The sequence below is a fragment of the Tympanuchus pallidicinctus genome, unplaced genomic scaffold (genome assembly GCF_026119805.1).
Source record: "Tympanuchus pallidicinctus isolate F22 unplaced genomic scaffold, pur_lepc_1.0 scaffold1, whole genome shotgun sequence".
Taxonomy (NCBI): Eukaryota; Metazoa; Chordata; class Aves; order Galliformes; family Phasianidae; genus Tympanuchus; species Tympanuchus pallidicinctus.
In genome coordinates, this window is record NW_026294618.1 from 59578937 (window position 1) to 59600760 (window position 21824).

Sequence of the window (21824 nt, forward strand, 5' to 3'; positions counted from 1 at the left end):
ATTTTGTTATACTACTTTCCACTGCATTTACTTCTGCCACTCACTAGCACCTTTTCCACATAACTTAACTTAAAAAAACTAACAAGGCCACCCTTCCCCTCCCCAAGAATAATACTACGTAGTCCCAATAAGCGTTTGAAAGGGATGAACTAATTTACAGACCTTGGCAAACTTAATCTATTTTTGATCCACAATAAATTAAAATAACTTAAAAATCCTTTACAGCTGTATTTGTGGAAAAACTGTACTAGTGCTGAAAATCAGATAGTAGTTTTGCTGTGGCTTCCATGAATTTACTGATTTTAAAGCAAAATAAGTTTGTTGAATTTTATGTGGACTTCAAATGAACATTTTGTATAGAGTGCTGCTCAGAAAGCTAGGATTTCCCATGCCTCTCCACAGCTTCATAAAAACAGTCCTCATTAACTACAGATGTTAAGCTCTGGACACTGAATTCTCTCTCCAAAATAGAGTTCAGGTCCAAGTTTGCAGCATCAGAGTGGCTGTCAAGGGACTGGTGACGTTCCTGCATTGCCATTAAAGTTCCCCTGTTACGCTTTGTGCTGTTTACTTTTCTCTTCACTGGGCAGAAATGGCCACGTATCAGCTTTGGATGTTCTCCCATCTTGAAACCATCTCCTTCCTCCTTTTCTGCAGCTTGATCTCGTTCAGAGTCAGTATTGGGTTCCTCTGAAATCTTCAGCCGTTGGAACTGAATTTCAATGTCTTTAGTAGGGCTGCTCTTCTTTAGGTTCTGATAGTCATCATCGTCATCATCACTGAGAATATCAGATTCTTTGACAAGAGCATTAGAAAAGTCAGAGGCACAGCTCTGTACATGCTGATCAGGAGATGAAGTTTTGGGCTCCTGTATGCTCTCAGTGGTGTTGCAGCTGCTGCTCTGGGTGCTGCTGCTCAGGCTGCACTCATCAGAGTCCTGGAAGGTGCCTTTCCCTTGGTCACCGTTCCACTCACTGCTGGGTGAATTCTTCAGTACCTTCAAGGACCTGGTGGAAGCTGTGCAGAAGAAGAAGGCAGTTTTATCTTCTCATCTAAACATCTGGTTATACTGCCTGTCTCAACAACCCACTGCCAGTCACGATGTACCTAGCCTCATTCAAGGTCAGGTGTGTCAGCATTCTGATACCAGCAGTGTAATTAAGCATCAGATTTTTCTCTTACCTCCTTCAGAGTTAGATGCTTGCCTTTATGTGCAGGCATATATACCTCAAGTACTAGAGGGCCAAGTTGGAGGCATGAGTTGAACTGTCCCTGATCCTGCCACATAATGAGGATTTTAGTCAACTGAACACATAGAGAACTAGAAATACTAGTAGGAAACCAGTAGATAAAAAGCCTGAAGCCTGTGCTTAATTCATTACCATTTGTGCTGGGATGCAGATTAAGAACATGGAGAGAAACAAGAGCCCTGTCTTTTGTTATTTGTTTTAGCTTTGACTGTTAGCAGGGCCCAGACACTAGAGGTAACTCTGAGGAAAGAACACAGTATTCTGCAGGCCAAAGGGAGTCTGTTTCTAACCAACAAAATGGGGCTTTACTAAGTCTACCCTTAAGAAAGCTAATGACATATCAAATGTGAGAATACAGTGGGAACCAGCAAGCTTGCTTATCTCCTCTAGCCTTTGTCATACACTGAGTTGTGGAGAAACTGCTGCAACTACTCAGCCTGAAAAAGAAAATGGAATTTGTGGGTCTGGCACACGACACTGTACAGCCACTTTAACAACTGCAAATCATTGCCAGCTCTGGATTCCAGCCTCCATTTTTCATTTTGAGAACCTGTTTCTTACCCAGTTTAGCTGTGGCAGGCACACGGTTCTTGAGTGGAATGAGGCGATCTTTACAGGTTTTCTCCAGAGGCAGCTCACATTTTATGTGACGTCTGAAATTCTCCCGCAAGATAGAACGGATCACCTTCACAATGTTAGTCTTGTTCTCACAGTCACTGGAAGTTTAACACAACAGATAATCTCATTTTCACATCTAAAGAAAGACAGCTGAAATCACATTCAACCTCCTGCTTTTTGTTGATGTGTTTAGCGTGGTGATTTTTTTCAGTCACTTTCCTTAGTAGTAGTTTGGCAGTTAACATTGTTCTGTGTTGTTAGGTATGTCATACTCTTTTGTGTTTTGAGTTCTTAGTTACTTCCTTTAAAACAGCCTGAAAGATCAGGTACCAAAGGATTACCCTTTGAGTGGTGTTATCAAGTTGGGGTTAGGCAATTTCTGCTAACCAACCAAGAGTCTGGTAAAATTAGTCTGCTCCTATCATACTGGAATTTATGATACTACACCTGTGCAGATTTTCACTGGATCACTGCATCAAGTTCAAGGCAGTTTCAAACTGTTATGTCTGTTATATCTTATGCAGGTAAATAGTAGCACAGTGCCTAGATTTAAAGACTGGTAACAGCTTTAGAAGTGCTGATATAATGGTCACAGGCTGGAAGGGTCTTCTACTTTTTAAAATTTCATTAATGTATTAATTAATTTCACACATTAATTTCATCCAACTTCCATAAAAAGCTTACCTGCTGCACAACTGAAAAATGGTTTCTGGCCTGCCTTCCAGTTCTGACTTCGTGTGAATCAGTTCCCAGATACAGCTGTTCTCTGTTCCTGTGCATAGAAGAAGATGTTATTTTTGTATATATTTCACAGAACCTTCAGCATTAGAAAGACCCGTGGAGAGCTCCTCTTCTCCTGAAAGCAGTGTCAACACAGGGTGTGGTAGATCCACAGAATCTCATCTGAGATAGAACCCAAAAGAAAGTTCCCTGAACTCTCTAGTTCTAGCAGCCTGCAAGGGCTACCTTTGAAAACTCTACGTTCTCTCTTGGAGAGTTGCTTTCCCCTGTTCTTATGCTTCTTAATGCCTTCCAGCCTTAGAAGACCTTCTCCCATTTCCTCTAAGACAGCCTGTGACACTATACAAGGTTCAGAACTGGATAGAATCGTAAAAATCAACTCAGAGAAAACAAAGAGGTGGCCCTCTGCTACCCCAGTTATACAGTTAGCTTCCCACACCAAGACTCCGCACACAGAAAGGGCATAACCAGGATGTCAGCCAAGGTAAACCCCATCCTGTTCATGGTATCTTTTTACAGGGAATTTTCATTCTGTCATATCTTCATATCACCCTCCATCTTCTTTAACTCAGGGAAGAAGAGGGATAAAGCCAGCATATGGAACAGAGAAAGTCTATTTGTGAATCAGGTCTGTGTCCTGTGAAGTCAGACAACAGTAGATAGTACTTTCTCTGTACCTGCCTGTTTCCAGCAGCTCCAGAACTACGTACAGAAGAAGCAGTACTGGAGAATCCCAGAAAACTATTCATTCCAGAGTTTTCAGTACAAGGAAAATAATTACCTGCTGTGTTCCCAAGCCGAACTTGAAGAGCAGATAGAGGAATCAGCCAGCGAAACTTAAATGGATCCAAGTCACCATAATTATGGGCAGCACGAACATTACTAGGCTGCAAAAACAAAAGCAAGAAGATATTTTTAAGAAGTGGTTCTTTTTTGCTTCCATTTCAGATCCATAACTGAAGAGAAACTGCAGTTCATTAGACTTTTTCCTTCAACCCCATAATGTGTGCTTGTAGCTGGAATGGTCATAGATAGACACAGCCTTGGAATTTGTAGTTGCTTCAGCTTTTAAAAGCACTTGATTTTAATGGATAAAAGTAATATATATAAGTGCTATTTGGGAACAAACATTCAACGGAGAAATAGTCTAGGGATCATACATTAGCAGAAAACATTAATCATGTCACTGCTGCTGCTACTATTCCTAAAGCCCTTTGATCTCTTACGATTTGCAGGTTGCAGTACATTGCCACTGATACTCAGGATATACTCAGGATACTCAGGTTGCTGCTTTAGTATTCCAGTTTTGTAAATGGGGCCAGAGAAAGTTACATTTATACATCCTTTCAAAGTGATCAAGGGTTATAAACAGAGGTCTTCAGTCCTCACAGTGTTAAGGTAGGCTGTCACAAAAGCTATCTGGAAGGAAGTGATTCCTGTATGGCAGTGTTTCATCCCTGACAGAACCATTGTATTGCTGACATAGAGAAGATGCTGGAGCTTACTATATAGCACTAAAAACAAACAAACAAAAAAACAGCTACAACTTACTGTTACATAAATACTGAATGCTTGTTTTTTCTGTGGTAGCTAAAGTTCCAGCCTAGTGAGAGGAGGTGGCATTTTACCACAGCCACTTCCTCTTCAACCCCAGTATGATCCATTCTACACTACAGCAGGATCCTGCTCATAAACATCCACCACAACTCACACCAGACTTACCATTTTCTTTTTCAGTTTGTAGTTCTCTTTATACACCAGTATTACAGCCCTCTTAAAAACTAAAAAAGAAAAGAAGAAAGAAAGAAGACTCTTAATTGCAGATACAATATTCAGTGAAAATATCCTGAAAAAGCTGAATATTGAAAGTCATGAGACGAGATAAGCAAAGTGATTGGGAAGCATCTACTCCGTATTAAAATATTGAGTTTTTCATCCCACATATGTTCATGCAGTAGCAATATTTATTCTCAGATCTTCTGAAGAACTTTTTAAGGTAAAGCCATTCTGCACGTGCATTATGAAACTACTGGCAGCCTGGCTCTAGCAAGTCTTCACACAAACATATAAAGCTGATGCAGTTTAGACGTTAAGGATTCAGGTTTTCTTTTGGATGGATGCCTTCATGTGGAGTGAAATGCCAGTACTAAGAGAGAACTGTGAAAAAGGATGATAAGTCTTCCTGCAGGCCAGCTTTTGTTCAGTTGGAAACAAACATTCATCTCAATTCCTACTTCTGCATCTGAAGGAATTATCTGTCTTCCACAGCATCTGAGTGGAGTGGCTCACTAATGATATCTAATCTCTCAGCCTCCAGTGAGGCAGTGACATGTTCTCTCTAATCAATAAGGAGAGATCAGAAAACCAGGGACATTGAAGGTGCATCTGGACTATGGGATAGCAGTCCTGGATCCCAGACTGGATGACAGCGGTATAGCTCTATTCTTACTTATGCATCCACATTTCCTTCCAGTGGAAGAGAGGGGCAGTGATACTCAGTAGGCTGTCATGCCTTCATGGAGCCAGGATGCAGACACAGTGAGCACAACATTTAGTCTACAGTTGGGCATAATTTCCATTAGTTTCACATATTAAGTAAGTGCACTTTTCAAGCTGCAGTAGACTAAAGTGGGAATAAAACCAGGTTTCCCAGGTGGCAGACAGTCTAAGCTACATATCAGGCCAAAGTCCCTTCATTTATTTATACACACCCTGTTGAGAACTCCCACTTACTGGGCTTGAGTGACTGGCATGTGTGGATCACTGAGAGCTCATCCAAGTGAACATGTGGAAGCAGTTTACATTTCTTCTGTTTAGAAGCACTTTCTCCCCTTATCTAGCATGCTTAGAGAAACTTGGAAACTTAGGAAAACTTGTCTCATGAACCTGGAGTTGTTCTCTGGCTCCAAAGACATTTTAAATAGATGTTTTTTAAATAAATAGACAAGTGCCTAATATGTTTCAGTGAAACCTTTTGATTAGTAAGGTAATAAATGATTAATAGTACTTATACTGTTCAGTAAAACTCTTGATTCCATGCACTGATTTCCACTTACATGTTTCAGATTAAAATAGTCTGAACAAGGACTGGCAGACAACACATTTTGATGTAACAGTTGTAAAACAGGTTTTCCCGTTTTCCCAGGAGTGAAATAAATCACCATTTTCCTACCAGCCTTGTTTGAAAGACTTATTTATCATATTATTTTAGAGATAATGTTGTTGCTTGAAAATCATTGATTTCCATACTTGACACACAGAGTAGATGAGGTTGGCTCACAGAACAGACAGTAGCAGCAAGCAAATTAAATAGAAATGTTTCTCTTGTATTAGGAAATGTAATAGTTTTGCATATGCTTTCAGATGCATGTCTACATTAAGTAACCCATGGTTACAGGAAAAGGAGATAGTGGCTTTAAAAAATGTGGAAAATTTTAATTTCTTCATCTTTAGATCTGAAAGAACAGAGTCATGAAGGAAGACACTTACCAAACACTGTAAGTTCAAGGTCTTTTCTTGCTTTGCCCAGTGATGGGAAAGGATTTAGCCAGGAAACTGTAGAGTGCATCAGAAGTTCTCCCATGGAAAGTTCAGTCACCTGGATTAAATTAAACAATAATCAATTAATAACAGACAAAAATATAAGCAATATACATCAATGCCATGATACAAAGTTGGGAGTAAATATTAAAATGAGTGCACATTGATAGCACTGATTATATGATTTCTGTATTTACTGATTGTACACAGTGAGCAAGACAGGGAGCTCTGTACAAAGGCAGGAAAGTGTGAGTAGTTCCCCTAGGTTGCTCTGAAAGTAATACATCCTATTTATTTCCATGGAAACTACAACAGATACAAAGAGCACAGTAACACAGATTTGTTAGAGCAAATTCTCAACTACCAAAAACTTGTTTCAACAGTCAGCTGATTCACTTGAATGAGATAATAAATATGCTCTTCATTTTGTGGTGTGACAGATGTGCACAGCTGTCTGGAGTGTGACTTATCTTTCACACTGCTGTCACCACTGCTGAAACACACCACCCACCTCCTTACTGTGCTCACATCACTGTTTGTCTCTATCGGTGTTGAGTGAGCATCAATGAATGTCAGTTGGGTGCAATGTTTTCTTCAGAGGAATTCAGTGAGACACCTTTGCTACAACTGCACTTCAGTGTTGGATCCCATTTGTCAGACTGCCCCTCTGCTGCCATCTGTCAGATGGCAACAAAAAGAACAAAATACTGGTGAGAAGGGTCAGCCCGTACAGCCATACCATCAACATCTGCTTCTGACGCTGGGAGCCAACAGAATAAAATAAGAGGCATTACTTTCAGAGCAGCCTTTGCAAAACAGATAATAACCGTAAAGTAACAGCATCTAAGTTATGGATGCTGGATAGAATTTCTATTAGCTATATATCTTTCTATAGCTTATAAGACTAAGCTGACCTGATGATCTGTCTACGTATAGCCAGTTGTGAACTGGCTGATTTATTAGAGGTAAATGCCTTTATAGAGTAATTAGTATTAATGACACTGCCAATGGCAGAAGTAATGCAGGTCTTGCTCTCTAAGGCTCTTCTTTCTTCACTTGACAGTGTATCTCAGACTGTCAAGTTTGTTACCTAGAAATGATGAGAAACTAAATTGCCAGTGGAGGTGATTTGGCTTTAAATATAAGGAAATATAACAACTGACTTGGCATCTTCATATTCTCTACCTCTACTGATTGTGTCTGCTTCGTAATTGTTTGATGTAAATGCCTAAGTTGAGACATTGCTGCCCCAGTTCTGTGAGATGTGTGCACACAGTTCACTCAGCTAATGCTTTTGCTCTCTCAGATACCCATGGATGCCTCAGCCCTAGAAGTGTAGAGAATGAGAATAACAGACATTAATGTGAAATCCCTAGAATTGCCACTTTCATTTATATGGGTGAAAAAAAAAATCTTAAGAACTCTGAAGCATAAAATCTGAATGCCTTTGGGCATGGATAATCTCTGCAGCACTTGAGAAGAGGAAGATGTCTTTATTTTTTCCTACTGAGAATTAATGTCTACGCCTGCTTGCAATTCTTGTCAGTCCAGAAGGCTGTCTGAAAATTTTTACTGTAACCTACTGACAAAAAGAAGTTTCACAGGCAGATATGAAATGGAAGTCAAAATATTAAAGGAGAATGAAGGACGCCCAGCACAAACAAGTTCCCAGAATTACTTCAGGAAGAGATAAAGACCCCCAACAGCTAGAAGGATAATGCTTCAGGACTGAATAAAATACTTTGTTCCTTCTCTTACCTCCTTCTCTGTTCCACTTTGATCTGCAACCAGTTGATCAAATACAGTGCCGTAATCTTCATAAATCTTCTGCATCTCATTGATGTGACTTGCTACTTTTTCCATTGCCTTCAGCGCTTCTGTAAGGTTTAAAAAATTCATAGGCAGCTATGTAATTCAATTGTATTTTCTAACCATGACATTTTGTATAAGAATTCTACTTGAGGCAGCCAAAACCATGCAGCATTCCCAAAGTTTGTTGATCAGAATTCTAGCTTTAGATCTGTGCTTCTCATAGCAGCTGCAGAAAATGTGCTTCCTGATCAAAGTGAAAAATGTTTATCTGATCTCTTGAGCGCCTGAACAAATAGCAGTAAGTGTTCTAGTGATGAATATTCATGAATTTGGAGTTCGTAACAACATGACAGGAAACACAGTTAGGTTTTACATCTTGTATAAATGGAGCCACTAGGCTATCCAGAGTCATAAACACCCATACTAGAATAAATAATTTAATAATTTAATGAACTTTAATGGAAAATAATTGAATTTGGTTCATCACAAAATACATAAATAAATACATTGCTAGGTTGCACAAATTCATCACTGGTTGTTATCTATGAAATAAAATGCTGGTAGTCAGGTTTTATTTAAATTTTGTTTTCTGGACAAAGAATTACACTAGATAGCATTACTTTATTGTTAATCCACAAAGGAGTTGGATAAGGGCACTTAATTACCCTAGTTCTTCCAGCTCTTAATGGTGTAGTCTTTTAGCAGTTTGGCATTCACCCTTGACCTACAAGCAAGCCATCCTCAACCTGATTGTAATGGCAAAATATAGTATTAGAATCTCCCTTTGAAGTCGATAACATTCTCATGACTTTTTGCTGACAGTGTATTTGGCCTGAATTTATTTTGTTAAAATGAAATTCATCTCTGGACTTTGATCCTTAAGGTGCTGACAGACATGAATTGAAATTCCTCAGGGTGAAATTCCTCAGGTCCCAAGCATCTGAGCCTAGAAAAAGAATCTAATATATATATTAGGACAGCCATGAATTTGTGTGTGTGAAGACTGTGAAGCTTTGACACAGAACTCTTCCACACAAGCAAGAATCACAGCCAAGCCTCAAACAACTAAAATTGTCTTCTGCAATGCTATTAAAATTTGACGTGTTTCAAGAACTAATAATAACCACAAGTTATTTCCAAGTGGAAAAACAATACAATGAGCTCCTGTCATAAGGATTAAGGAGAAAGACCCAGTCCTGTTTGTCATGACAAATTCTGACTGTATCTAATTTCTCAAAGGGACTTGGACATGCTAACTGGGATTTTTCGCTAAAAGCACAATAAAGCTACTTACTGTTTTTAATGAGAGAGAGGGAATTCTCTCTAAGTTTTGAAAGTTCTTTGCTGCCCAGTGGAATGGCTGCCTGCATCTTTAGAAAAGGCTGGAAAGCAAACTTAACTCACATTGATTCCTGCAGAAGAATCCAAGAAGTTACCTGTCAAATGATAGTGCTCCTCACTCTCGTTGTCTGTCAGAGACACCAGCTCTTTCAAAAGCAGTGGATATTTCAGCACTCTCTGAACAGGCTTTATGAGATATGACTCCAGCGTAGAGGAGTGTTGCTTTGTAGGATTGCGGGCATCCAGGAAGGCCTTAAAGGCACTGTCTGTCTTGGCTAAATATGAATGGACGGGTTGGTCAGTTGAATGTGGAACTCATAGTGTGAATTGCAACTCGTAACCAGCATCAAGTACCCCTCCTTTTTCAGTAGATGCTTTACACTCTTCATTTCATTGTCATTTCATGCACTAAATAATGTACTGAAGGGCTAAGAGAGCAATCATCTAAAGGTGACATTATTCCTCTGCACTGCAGGCCTCTTCTGCATCAAATTAAAGAAGTGATAGCGGAAGTAATTCCTCACTTACTCAGCCATTCATTGCAGCTTTGATTGACATCCATCATTTAACATGCAAGCATATGCAAACCAAATATAGCAGCAGCTTCTGGAGTATGAACTAAATCTGCAGACAGCACAAACCTGTGGCAGATGTTTCTGATGCTATTCAGGCCACCGCTTAGCTGTCACAAAAGAAATCTCATCCCTTCAGTTCTATACCGTACTGTAGCAGAACTGCAGATCTCAGCTATTTCTATTGAAAGATACCCTATTAGTCCTTCCTTTGTACCGATATTTGCTGCAGGTCAGAGTTTGTTACAGTGTTTCACTGAGGTTTAAAGTCATGCAAATTAATTGTAGTAATGAAGACAATGAATTACCTCTCTCAAGAACTTTCTGAACTTTGATGTGATTGGCACAAAAGCCACTGTACAGTTTAAAGTGGTCAGCATAATACAGAAACGATCCTCCCAGGGAAAACAGCAGTTTCTGAAATCAACACAATCAAAATATTTACTTTATTACCAGAACCCAAAATAAACATTCAGGTACATAACACAGAGACTCAATGGTGTGAGCATCTGCTGCCTTTCTATATATATCCTAGAGTATATGTATACTAATATATATATGTGTGTGTGTATATACACATATATAGAATACATGTATGTGTGTGTATATAAAATAAATATATATAACAATTATATTACATGGATACATTATTCGTAGTAGTCCATGATGCTTCTTTGTTTCAGTAGACTTCAGAAAGGCAAAGCCTGCAGTTTTTCTCAGTTCTCCCTGAGCAAACACCACTACTGTAGGCACTGTCTTACTTTATCTTAGAGACAGGACAGGAACAAAAAACTATAGGCATGTAGCAGGTACGTTGTGCTGGGAAAACACACGAGCACTTGGAAGCAGGGCATGAAAGTGCCAAAACCAGAAGAGAGAGTGTAAAACAAAGACAGGGTTGCTTTCCAACTGTTTTCCTTCTTTTGGGCAGGTGATAATTACAGAGCACCTCTGCTTTCTCTGGATGAAGAGGAGGATGGGAAGATGTAGGAGGGACTGAGTCATGAGGAAGATCTTTTTAGAGAAATGCTTCTCACAGCAAAGATAAGAAAGACAAGTAGTGATGGAAGAGGAGGTGAAGGGGGAGGAGGAGGAAGAGAGCAACCTTCTCTCATATTTTTGATTACTGTTTGCTTCACAAAAACCAAGGGTCAAGCAGACCTGCAAGCAGTCTCTGCTAGCTTTGTGACAGTGCCAACATCTCTGGGGAATCTTCTTCCTCAAGTATGTCAAGTACTGAGTGATGCCACTGTGAAGACTACAGCGCAGTGAGGGCACAATCGACAGTCATCTACACTTCGTAGATGTGACTCTGTTAGACCTCACATCATGAGAAGCTCATACTGCATTTAAAAGGAAAAGCTCCCAGTCTGCAGCAGGTGAACAGGGCATAGCAGGGAGTCCAAGGCAGGGCGCAATTCAGCATAGCAACAATAACCTTTCTACAGAAGTTACACTTTGTGTAAGCAGTGCTACTTCATAGCATACTTGAAGTCTACTCTGCATTGTCTGTCTTACATCCTTTGCCACGGGAAAGAGGAAAGACCACGGAAAATAGCACTCATCGTCCACTGCTGATAGGTTCAAACATAAAAGCAACCATATGAAACAGAATTTTAAAGCCAGATGTCCACAAATATTTCCTGGCAAATTTTAAGTTACTAAATAACCACATATTTACCCGGAACTGAGACGGTGTCTGCAGTGTATTAAAATCTGAGGAAGAAGATATTCCATCTTCAAGGGTCTCCAAAAACACCTTCTGAAAATCCAGCATTTCTGGCAGACTGCCGAACAAGGACTCCATCTGTGAAAAAACATTAGTCTATGACATACAGCACTCCATACAGCTACCTTTGGTCTTGAGAAAATAGTCCATTAAGGAGATACAACACACCAAAAGAGGTTGCAAAGACCAGTAACATATTCATTAATATTTTTCAAATGCATTTTATTAAAAGGTCATTATAAAAAAAGCAGACTTCTTAGCAGTTAAATCAGAAGTACAACTACCATTTTTAAAAAGTGAGGGATGTGTGAACCAGAAGGACACATACAGGTGTAAATCCTATTGTTATATTCATAGTTTTGCTTTTCTGTAGTGCTCTAAGTAGTGAAAAACAAACAAACAAAAAATAACCACAAGGTCTTAACTCACGAAAGAATGGAAAGAACATCTTTCAGTAATTCCCTCACCTCATCTTGTGTAAGGAAGGTTTCATTTTGGAGAGGCTCCAAGTATAGCTCAAAGAGGCAACTCAAATCCTGAAAGAAACAGAATTTATTCACATTTATGTAACTGTTTGAATTTGTCCTTTATATAACAACTGTGGGAATACAGGTAATTTAAGGAATAAGTTAGAAATACCATTCCTCTCCTGTAACAAAGTCACCCGTGTGTTAGCACTAAAGTGATGGCTAAATTAAAAGCAAATAAATTTCAATGTAATGTTTCTGTTTCATCTTTCAGGATTTACAGCTTTACTATTACAAATTATATTTTAGTGTAGCATGAGGAGGAAACATTACATATGATGGCTTTCTGAAGATCTGTGTATGTGAGCAGTATCAAATATTTTAATCATGCATGTTAGATAAACCATATAAATAGTCACTCATTTAAACATCAGCAATAAAATTTGTCAGGACGTGTGACATTTTAAAATCCTATTTGGTATTAAAGCATTCAGTTATATTGTCAAGTAGTGTGATTAGGCGCTTTTTCAGTCACTTCTTCAAAGAATTGGTGCCACTTTTGAAGACTTACTATCCCACACCAAAGCATGACAACAGGGTTGGGGCCCACGCTGCAGGGCTCTGTGACCCTGAGGAAAGAAATGGCAGAAATTCTTCTGGAGAAGGAATAATCAGCATCTCTGTGAGAATCCCCCTGAAGAGCATTTACAACCATCCAGGAATTTGGCCTGGTGCTACCCATATTACAGTGAACTCCATGATCTCCTTTGTTCAAGTGATTTCTCCATAAGAAACACCAGCTGGACATACACAAGGGTTCATGTTCTGTAAATCTTCCTCAAGCTTTACAGTGTATGGTTGTATTAGTGTATGGATGGATATGTTAGAAACGAGAGACTGGAAGTTTCTCTCCTTTCCCATACACATTACTGCAACTGAGTACTGATATCAGCAAGTATGAGTTTTGAGATAAGTAAAATAGATGATTCCTTCTTGCTGAACATCAATGAAATCAAGCTTTTCACATATCTTTTGGCATTCATTCACATGAATTCTGTGGAGAGATTCTCTCCTAAGGGAGAAGGCATATCCAATAAATCATGGGCTTATCAGTCAGAAGAGAATAAACGTACGTATGATGTTAGAACCAACTGGAGTTGCACCATTTAGCTTTGCTGATTCAAAAATAATAATGCGCTATTCCTGACAATTAAACTTCTTTAGAATTTGTAGGAGATTGTTCCATTCTACCAGGGTTTTATTTATTTATTTCATTTTGAAAACTATGAAGCATCCCCTGGAATACTCTAGTGTTAAAATTTTGCATATGGCTACTCCCTGCTAATGACTTCTTTCAAATCTAAACACAAATTGACCAGAACTGAAGTGACCAAGTCAAATCCTACACCAAATATTACAACCTATTGAAAAAAAAAACCAAAATCAAAAAGGCAACAGGAACAATTATATAAGCAGACTCTATATTATGACACTGGTTATATAAAGATAAGCATGAATATATTAAGAACACCTACAAGTCATGGTCAGCTGTACTTTATTACCTTGACATAAGATTTCTCAGTATCCATAAGTTCTTGGATCACTTTCCTCAGTCTGTCTGCATCAGAAAGGTGGCGAGCCAGTGGTCGTGAAGGCAGATCCTGGTTGTCCTTCTGCCCTTCCATGCTGCTCGTCTGGACCTCTTGGAAGTTCCGGCACAGTGCACTGATCTGTTCTGCGCTCTGTGAAACGGAAAGAGACAAGTGCTGATGTGCTAAAATACAAACTGTACTACAACTATTTTTAAATTCCTCAAATTTTGCTTTTCTTCCAAATTCACAAGCCAGCATGGGCTTATTTTTGACATACACTTATCCTGGATAGCTCTGAACAGCTTGAATTCTTAACAGATCTGGATCATAACAGTAACATTAACTGAAAACTTTCTTGTGTTTTTGCAGTGTAAATCACTTTAAGTCATCAGATACACACTTGTGAGATGCAAAAGATGGGAGAGCACACATAAATCATGCCATTTTGTTCTTATGATGCCAGCATCACACTGGTGTTTTTTTTTTGCAACACTTACTGCATCAAAATAGAAAAAAATAGTAGATAAAAATCTTACAAGCATTCTGAGTCTCTGGATGACCATCACTTGCACCTGAGAGCAGCTTATGCAGGCAATAATGTTTAATGCTTAGTATGAAAATCATTTCAATATTCTTTTCAATATATAACATTTTCCTGAAAACAAGAATATTGCTACCATGACCTAGCTATACATTAGCACCTGTTGATATCCACTTTTTTGTACCATGTGAAACAATTCCTCAGCATTTCTCTCACACTCTCCCAGAGATACTGGAAGTCACATATGCTGTGCCACACATTATCTTGAAGTTAGCGAATGTATTCAAATGAAGACTAGATGAATGCTGCCTTATTTCAAATGGAAGAGAACGGAACTCAAGTACATTTCAGAACTGCCTTGATGTGCACTGATTTAGTCCAAAAGCTGTTTCAAGCAGGCTGCTGGGTCTCTTGATTCACTGATTATGCGTACAGCTGGGTTCACCAATGTACTGCGTCATCATATGGGCAAACACAGAACTTATTCTGAAACGGAACTGAGCTATACTAAACCCCTCCGTAAGGTAGAGACTGAGTGTACCAGCAATATTAAACCTCCACCATTCATGTAAGAAAACACAGGTACATCCCACACATCTCTATGATGGAAATAAATATTAAAATGCCAAAAACGTGCCACATAGTCCATATCGCTTGGTAGCTTCCCAACCCTCCAGTTTGGAATAACGTCACCACTTCTAAAGAGAGTTAAATGATTCTCATCACTAAGATGTGCAACTATCTTCCACAATCCTGTGTAATGACAGTTTTCAGGACTCTGAAATTTACATCTATACTGTATTTAGAGCATTCATTAGGACCTGACAAAATGCAATGTGAGCATTTGTGGTGCTTGGTAGAAATGCAGCTACATACTGATGGAATACATTAAAGAAATCACAGTACTCTGTACCACTAAAAATAATTCATGTATTGGAAATAAATCATGACTTCATTTAGGGAAATAGGAGGGTATTTAAAAGCAATTTCTAAATAGCTCAATTCCGCAGTACTTGAATTTATATCTTCATTTCTGTTGTCGGAAAGTTTTGTATTTGTATCAGAATGACTCAGATTTTACACTCTCTGCAGTTCAAGGCATGTGTGGGCAGCTTGATTTACATCAACATGATGCCAGATCAAGGATACTAGATCAAGGATTCAGGATGGCCTATTCAAAGGGAGCCATAAACAGCATCGTCAAGCACAATTTTACAGGTCACCATAGCACAAAGCGGTAGGACAGGCAGATGCTGGAGAACTCGCCACATGTTCTCTTATCCTGCTCAGTTCTGGGGCTAGAGCTGCATCTAAGAATCATTGGATAAGAAAGTAAAAGGAAATAGATGACACTCCTCGATATAAACAATATTTGAAAAACAAAGCAACATGACTTTGGTATCAGAAATCATTCTGTACAACTTCATAGTAGCGAACAAATAGAAAGGAATAAAAACAATTCTTGCTCTCTGTTCCTTTCCAAAAGTCCCTTATTACATTGGTTGGGTCTCACATCCTTTTCTCTGTACCGCTGTAGATCACTCCCCACTCAAAACAATGTCCTGCTCTTTATTATTATTGCTCTTTAAAATAGATCTTTCTAGGTGTGAGGACAATCCCTAAGAGCACATCTTTTAGATCAGATGGGTTTGCAGGAAGGGCTCAGACTCTGCCCTATTACCTTACAAGCTCTTGAACTAGGAAGCCTCAAAAAAGCCCCAGGTTGGTACTACATCCACCTTAACAATAGAATAACCCAGAATTTGCTCTGAAAATTACACTGCAACACCTAACGCTGGCTGATTTGACTTTCAGATCCATCTGGTAAACTCCTCAAGCACACAGGTTCTTTTATTTGCACATGACCATGACTGTCAGTCCTTAGTAAAATTTACTTAGGTAAAACTTCGTAGCACACAACTTGTTGGAATAAAATCATTTTAACTAGTGAAAAGAAGGTTTTTGACTGTGGCCAAGGCTGCAAAGTAGCTGGTTACAGAGAAGAGCTGAGGAGAGCATGTAGTGGAAGCAAAGGACTTTCTTCATAGTCCATCACTTTAGCTGACATGTGATACATTCAGCAGCATTTATAGACGGCAAGCAGCTCTGGCTTACCTTTGGCACTGGACAGAAACTTAAGATTGCCAGTGCTGAATTTGAATGGCAAACTTGGGAAAGAGAACTAGAAGTTATGCAGGGTTTGTGGAAAAACAAGTACTTGCATTCTAGGGAGAATCTAGTGAAGCTGTTCTGTTCTACTGGTCCCTTTTACAGATTTTCCAGCAAAGCGGTATAACCTTTCTACCAGACCTAGCAGCTGGAAGAGCAGGCTCTCTTGGAAGGATGTGTAGAAGCTGTCTTGAGAAACTTTGTTTCTTTTTTATCCTTGCACCTGTGTTCTGTATTTCGGCCCCATATATTTTAGCTTGGAGTATTAGTTATTAATGAGCATTGTTCTCAGCAACTTTAGAAGGGAAACTTCTAATTGTCAAACTTCACCCATAGCTGCCAACAACCACAGTGGTGCTCACAGCTTGTAAGATGAAGATGAAGCACATCCTATTTTTAATAATATTCTCAAAAAGAAATATTAAGGATTTTTCCTTCGAAGTGAACAAAAGATATGCCTACAAAGACTGTCTTACAGATTTTCTTTGGTACTTGCAGACAAGCATATCATCATCTGAGGCTGTGCTATCCCCACCAGAGTTAAAATCTCCATAAAATTAATTTGTAAGAGGAGAGAAGACATTAATCAGGACTGGTTAAGCATTAGCACAACAATTTCATGGCTACTGTGTGACTTTCATTGAATGATACTGATTGAGCATAAATGCTGCACAAGGTCAATTAGTGTTATAGAGTCTCTGCTCACTGCTGTTTCTCTTAGTCTCATTTATACACCTCACAGATCAGTAGGGTTTGGTCTGTTGGTTCACTGCAGTTTAGTGTAGGTTGTGGCTAGGAGTGTTTTTGTTGCTTACATATATATATATATATTTCTTTTTTCTTTTTCCTTTTTTTTTTCTTTTTTTTTTTTTTTTTTTTAAGTGATGAAAAGGAAAATTTAAGTAGGCTTATAAAAATCTTCAAGCTTAGGAAGATTCCTTGGGAAGTTTACAGCAACACGCATCCTTTGACTAGCTTCCAGATTCCTGTACCCTTGTGGAGAACACTGGCCACACCTACATAGAGGTCACTAACCCTTTGAGTTCATTATCCATGGGAAAGAACACACATAGAAAGCCTGCTGCTGGAACAGATCAGTCTTACAGCTTTTAAAAATGAGAAGCTAACAGCTCAGTGCTGTCTGATGTATTTTTTTCAGGAAGTAAACTGAATGCACCAGACAGCAAAAGAAACACAATTACAGGGGATTTTGAGAAAGAGCAACCAGCCAAAGACATTTTTATATCTCTCACTTTCTGAAAAAGGAAAGCCTTGGAGGTGTGCGTCACTTTCCTTTTATATCAGAAGACTCTCCAGAATAAAGACAGGCCTAGCATCCAGCCTGTTTTGCACAGCTATCATTCCACAGACTTCTCTAGTCTGGGCAGTACTTTGTAACCAAGCAATGTAAAAAGCTAGAAATTAAGTCTTAGTAGTCCTAAAAATTGCTGAAAAAAACCAGTACAGTACATGTACTTCTCTAAACTAAGACCAAAAAACAAAAAACACAGCTCAGTTTTGCTGAAAATTGCTTTGTGGGATTTCCATCAATATGTTTCTGGGAAAGGCTGCTGCTCAGCTTTGGGCAATAGAAGCTGAATAGATTCAGTCATCACAACTTACTTTTTGGTCCTTTTTTTCATAATCTCAACACCAACTACTCTTGATGGACACCAATGAAATTCTGAGAGTCTATTTTGTTTATCAGTGTTTATTGCACATCTTTTAATTGCAACACTAAAAAAGGATAAATCGTCTTTCAGTCAGAAATTCAATTTCAGTGAGATTTATAGGAACAGTTAGCCTGTTCTGGCAATGCAAGGAGTTATTAACAAACTTATGTAGAAATCAGAAATGCAGTTGGAAGAGGGCTTGATGTTCAGATAAAGAGTTCCTGTCAGGACCATGTGGCTCCTAAGATGCAACCCATTTGACCTGGTGCCTAAGCTATCAACAGGAATCGTGTGGTGGGAAGTCTTTGCTCTCTCTTGCTCATCTTTCTCTTTGGATATACAGGAAGACTCTCTGGTGCCTTAAGTATTCATTGGCAATGCTAGTTATAAACCAACTCATGCACAAGGGATCTGGGCCCAAGAGTCTGCAGCAACCAGATCCCAAGGACCCGAAGCTCCCATTGAGCAGGAAATCAGTCACTAAAGTCATCTGATCCAAAGCATATCATAGCCAAATGCAAAACAGAAGTCATTTCCATCATGGAAGGTTAAATCCTAACCACTCAAAATACAAAGATGTGTGTGTGGGGTGGGGGGTGAATCATTGAAAAGAACAAAGGAAGAGGAGCTCCGATGCCCATCTCACTAAAAGGAGACTCTTGACAAGTAACATCAAAGCACAAAATGCAGATTTTCTCAGAATATGACTCTATGAAAATATTGTCATGATCTCCTTCCCCAAGTCCTTATCCTGATGTTGGCAATATTTAATACAGAAGGCTCATATACTTTTCTACCATCTGCATAATGTGTTTACTGTCTTCTTATATTTTCTCATTTCCCCAGCCATTCCTTGATCACAGCTTTTCTACTTGCCACCCTATTTTTTCCAAAATTCCAAATCATTTGTCAGAAGTCAGATAAATAAAACATTGCAGCAGATATTTTACTGAAGAATTGTGTTAAAACCATCCCACTCAGCCCTCCCTCTGATAGAGGCAAGTAATAACTATTTGCTGGAGCGCACACAATCAACCACCCCCCCTCCCACCTCAAAACATTCAAAAAACCCAAATCTTTTCCAGTGCAGCGCTGATACGGACTCACCTACGGAGCACACTAATGACCAGCTGCTATTTATGAAGTACAGAGACCCCAGCAACCCGTCTCCTATCTCAGCCTGCTCACAATCACCCCAGCCCCAGACTCACCATAGAGAACATCCTGTGCAGGGAGCCGTACGCTGCTGCTGCCTGCTGCTGTGTTTTGCGAGCCAACGCTAAACTCCTAGCTCTGGTTTTACTCCTCCTGAAGGCGGGCATTGTGACTTATCAATACAAACTTTGCCAAAGGAAAGGCCCCTGGAAAGGAAGGCAGGGACGCCGTAGCCTCCCACGAGCACACCTCTCTGCATTCAGCTGCAGCCTGCCAGCGTGCACAGACACAGCACAGAAGTTTTCCTTTTGTGCTGATGAACAAAAACGGGAGACACTCTCAATGTCCCGGTTTAACTGGGCTAAGCAGTGCATGAGGCAGCCGGGCCTTCCATTATTGCTACAGAGGCAGTGAAAACCTGCCAGAGGAGAGGAATTTTTATAAATAGCCTGATGTAGCGAACGCTGGACAAAGCGCAGTCATGCCAAGGGAATGTGGGTTTTATCTCCCAAAAAGGTACCTGTCTCTGTGCCCGTAAAATTCACCGCATAAACAAAACATCAGGTGCTGTGGGAAAATTAGCCAAATACCTAAAAATATCTGGAGGGTGCTGACAGCTCTGAAAGTCGGTGTGACTTATCAGTGGCACTGATGCTCTGTCAAGGGTATATGTTGTTAAATGATGCTGCAGACACATGCACTTACAATGATAAAATGAAAAACAAATAGGCAGCTCCACGGAAGATTTGTTCAAATAATTGTGCTTGTCCTTTGTTTGAACTTTCTCATTGCAATTACATCAATAAAAGGAAATTTAAACTGTGCTCAGTAATAAATTTGAAAGTAGAAGTACCCATGTTGATATATACAAAAACACTCAGGTCCACAAACAAACTATTCTAAACAAAATGTAACTTTAAATAAAACAGGATATTACAACATGGTGGTGAAGAGTTACAAGACTGACAAGAAATTTAGTAATAAAAGGAGAAGAGTATCAGTGTCATTAAAAAAAAAAAACAACTCCTATATTCCTCCCATTACAGCACTGTTAGGGCACACTGATGATGAGATGCAAGGCTTCTTTCAGCACTGCCCTTGCCACCACCTCTTTGCATTCTGGCAAGCCCTTTTCTTTTGCCCAAATGATACGCTAAGCTTGGGTGCACATATCCTTGGTTATGAGTGTGCTACTTCACAGGTTTCAAGGATATTCGCCCTCCTACAAGCAAGGGAATAGCACAGCCCTCTCCTTTAATTACTGCAATTAAACTTACATCCATCTCTTTCCAAATCGTTAGCGCAACTTGACAGCTCAGCATTTGCCAAACCATAAACCTCAGCTGCTGCATCCTATCACAGGAATAAGGATGCTGGCTCCCTGAAAAAACAAGCTGCTGACAGAGCACTGAATGTATCGAAGGAGTATGAACTGTTTGTTTTTTAAGGACTGGGCTATTTTGGAGAGAGATATCAAATTTAGTGGGCGAGAAGACTGTGTAGCAGAAAATTGAAGGAATGATCTCGATGGAGTGAGATTTTCCAGGGTGGACAGCCTTGCTTAGAAGTCCTATTATATAGACCACCGTGTAATGTGCACACAAAGTTTACTTTTCTTATCCACCATTAGTTGGTTGTGGTTGCTTCTGCAGTAGTCCACAGAGACTAGGAATCTACAGACCATGTCCAAATAGACAACAGCATTGCTACTTTCTGGAAATTACATATTAAAAAAATACCGGAGTTCAGGACACCAGGTCCACCTTTATCAAGAGCAGAGCTACACTGTACGGAAGGACATTGTGTCTCCTTTGATTTTTAAAACTCCATTGAGTTGTAGCAATTTCAAGCACTGTTTTTCATAGAATCATAGAATCACAAAAAAAAAGGCTGCTAAGCTTCAGGTCCAAGCAATGCCGCCAATCTCAACAAAAAACAATGACAGGACTTTTTACTTCCACATTAGGAATTTATTCTTCCCCAGATTTGCTAATTAAGCCTGAGTTATTAGCTAACTATATGCCAGCTAAAAGATGCTACCTATTGACATTTGGGGTTTTTTTTACATGTATTCATCAGGAAAAAAACCATGATGTTTTAACAATACTTCCAATCCCTATTGAGGAGCCAGGATCAACCCAAAAAGTAAAAAACACAAACTAAAATAAACCAAATGAATAAAAGCATTCTCTTTAGCATTTCTTCTCCTGAAATATGCAACATTCAGGCCATCCTCAGCGATATGCCTTCTAAGTGAAACGTACATGCAAAATAATCAATTGCCTTGAAACACATTCAAGATGACTGGAAAAAGGACACAGTCCTGTTGTTTGTTCCTGTGTGCTTTGAGTAAAAATCTTTCCATTTACAGACATCTGCTTTTCATCTTTCCATTTCAGAGGCACCAGGCTTGATAGTTACCATAACAGTAACATCCTTTGCGATACAGGCTTCCCTCTATTGTCCCAATGCCTGTAGGTGCACTTATCTGCAAGGAGTTTGCTTCCCATCCAGCTTTTGCCCTCAATCCATGAAGGTAAAAGGTTAATTTAGCTGGTCTCTGGTTCTCTGCGGGGATCTATAAGAACTCTGCTCTTCACTTCTTATAAATGTGGGTGGGTGAT

At 39.4% G+C, this 21824-nt stretch overlaps 1 protein-coding gene across 6 annotated transcripts in view; it reads right to left on the minus strand.

Annotated features, from left to right (window-relative positions):
- Positions 1–271: 271 nt before the first annotated feature.
- The window catches only part of TIAM2 (TIAM Rac1 associated GEF 2), an 88284-nt gene continuing 66731 nt past the window's right edge, over positions 272–21824 (minus strand). For 5 of the 6 annotated variants that reach the window (XM_052686824.1, XM_052686815.1, XM_052686806.1 and 2 more), the window contains 12 exons: positions 13633–13812; positions 12071–12139; positions 11556–11681; positions 10183–10291; positions 9398–9577; positions 7908–8026; positions 6099–6207; positions 4332–4390; positions 3391–3496; positions 2553–2640; positions 1812–1966; positions 272–1017 (listed from right to left, as the gene is read on the minus strand). In XM_052686824.1, coding sequence (XP_052542784.1) covers positions 377–1017; positions 1812–1966; positions 2553–2640; positions 3391–3496; positions 4332–4390; positions 6099–6207; positions 7908–8026; positions 9398–9577; positions 10183–10291; positions 11556–11681; positions 12071–12139; positions 13633–13812 — 1941 coding nt within the window. In that variant the 3' untranslated portion in view covers positions 272–376. Of the gene's footprint in view, positions 1018–1811; positions 1967–2552; positions 2641–3390; positions 3497–4331; positions 4391–6098; positions 6208–7907; positions 8027–9397; positions 9578–10182; positions 10292–11555; positions 11682–12070; positions 12140–13632; positions 13813–19256; positions 19365–21824 lie in introns of those variants that run through there. The other variant, XM_052686834.1, reaches the window with a different exon arrangement.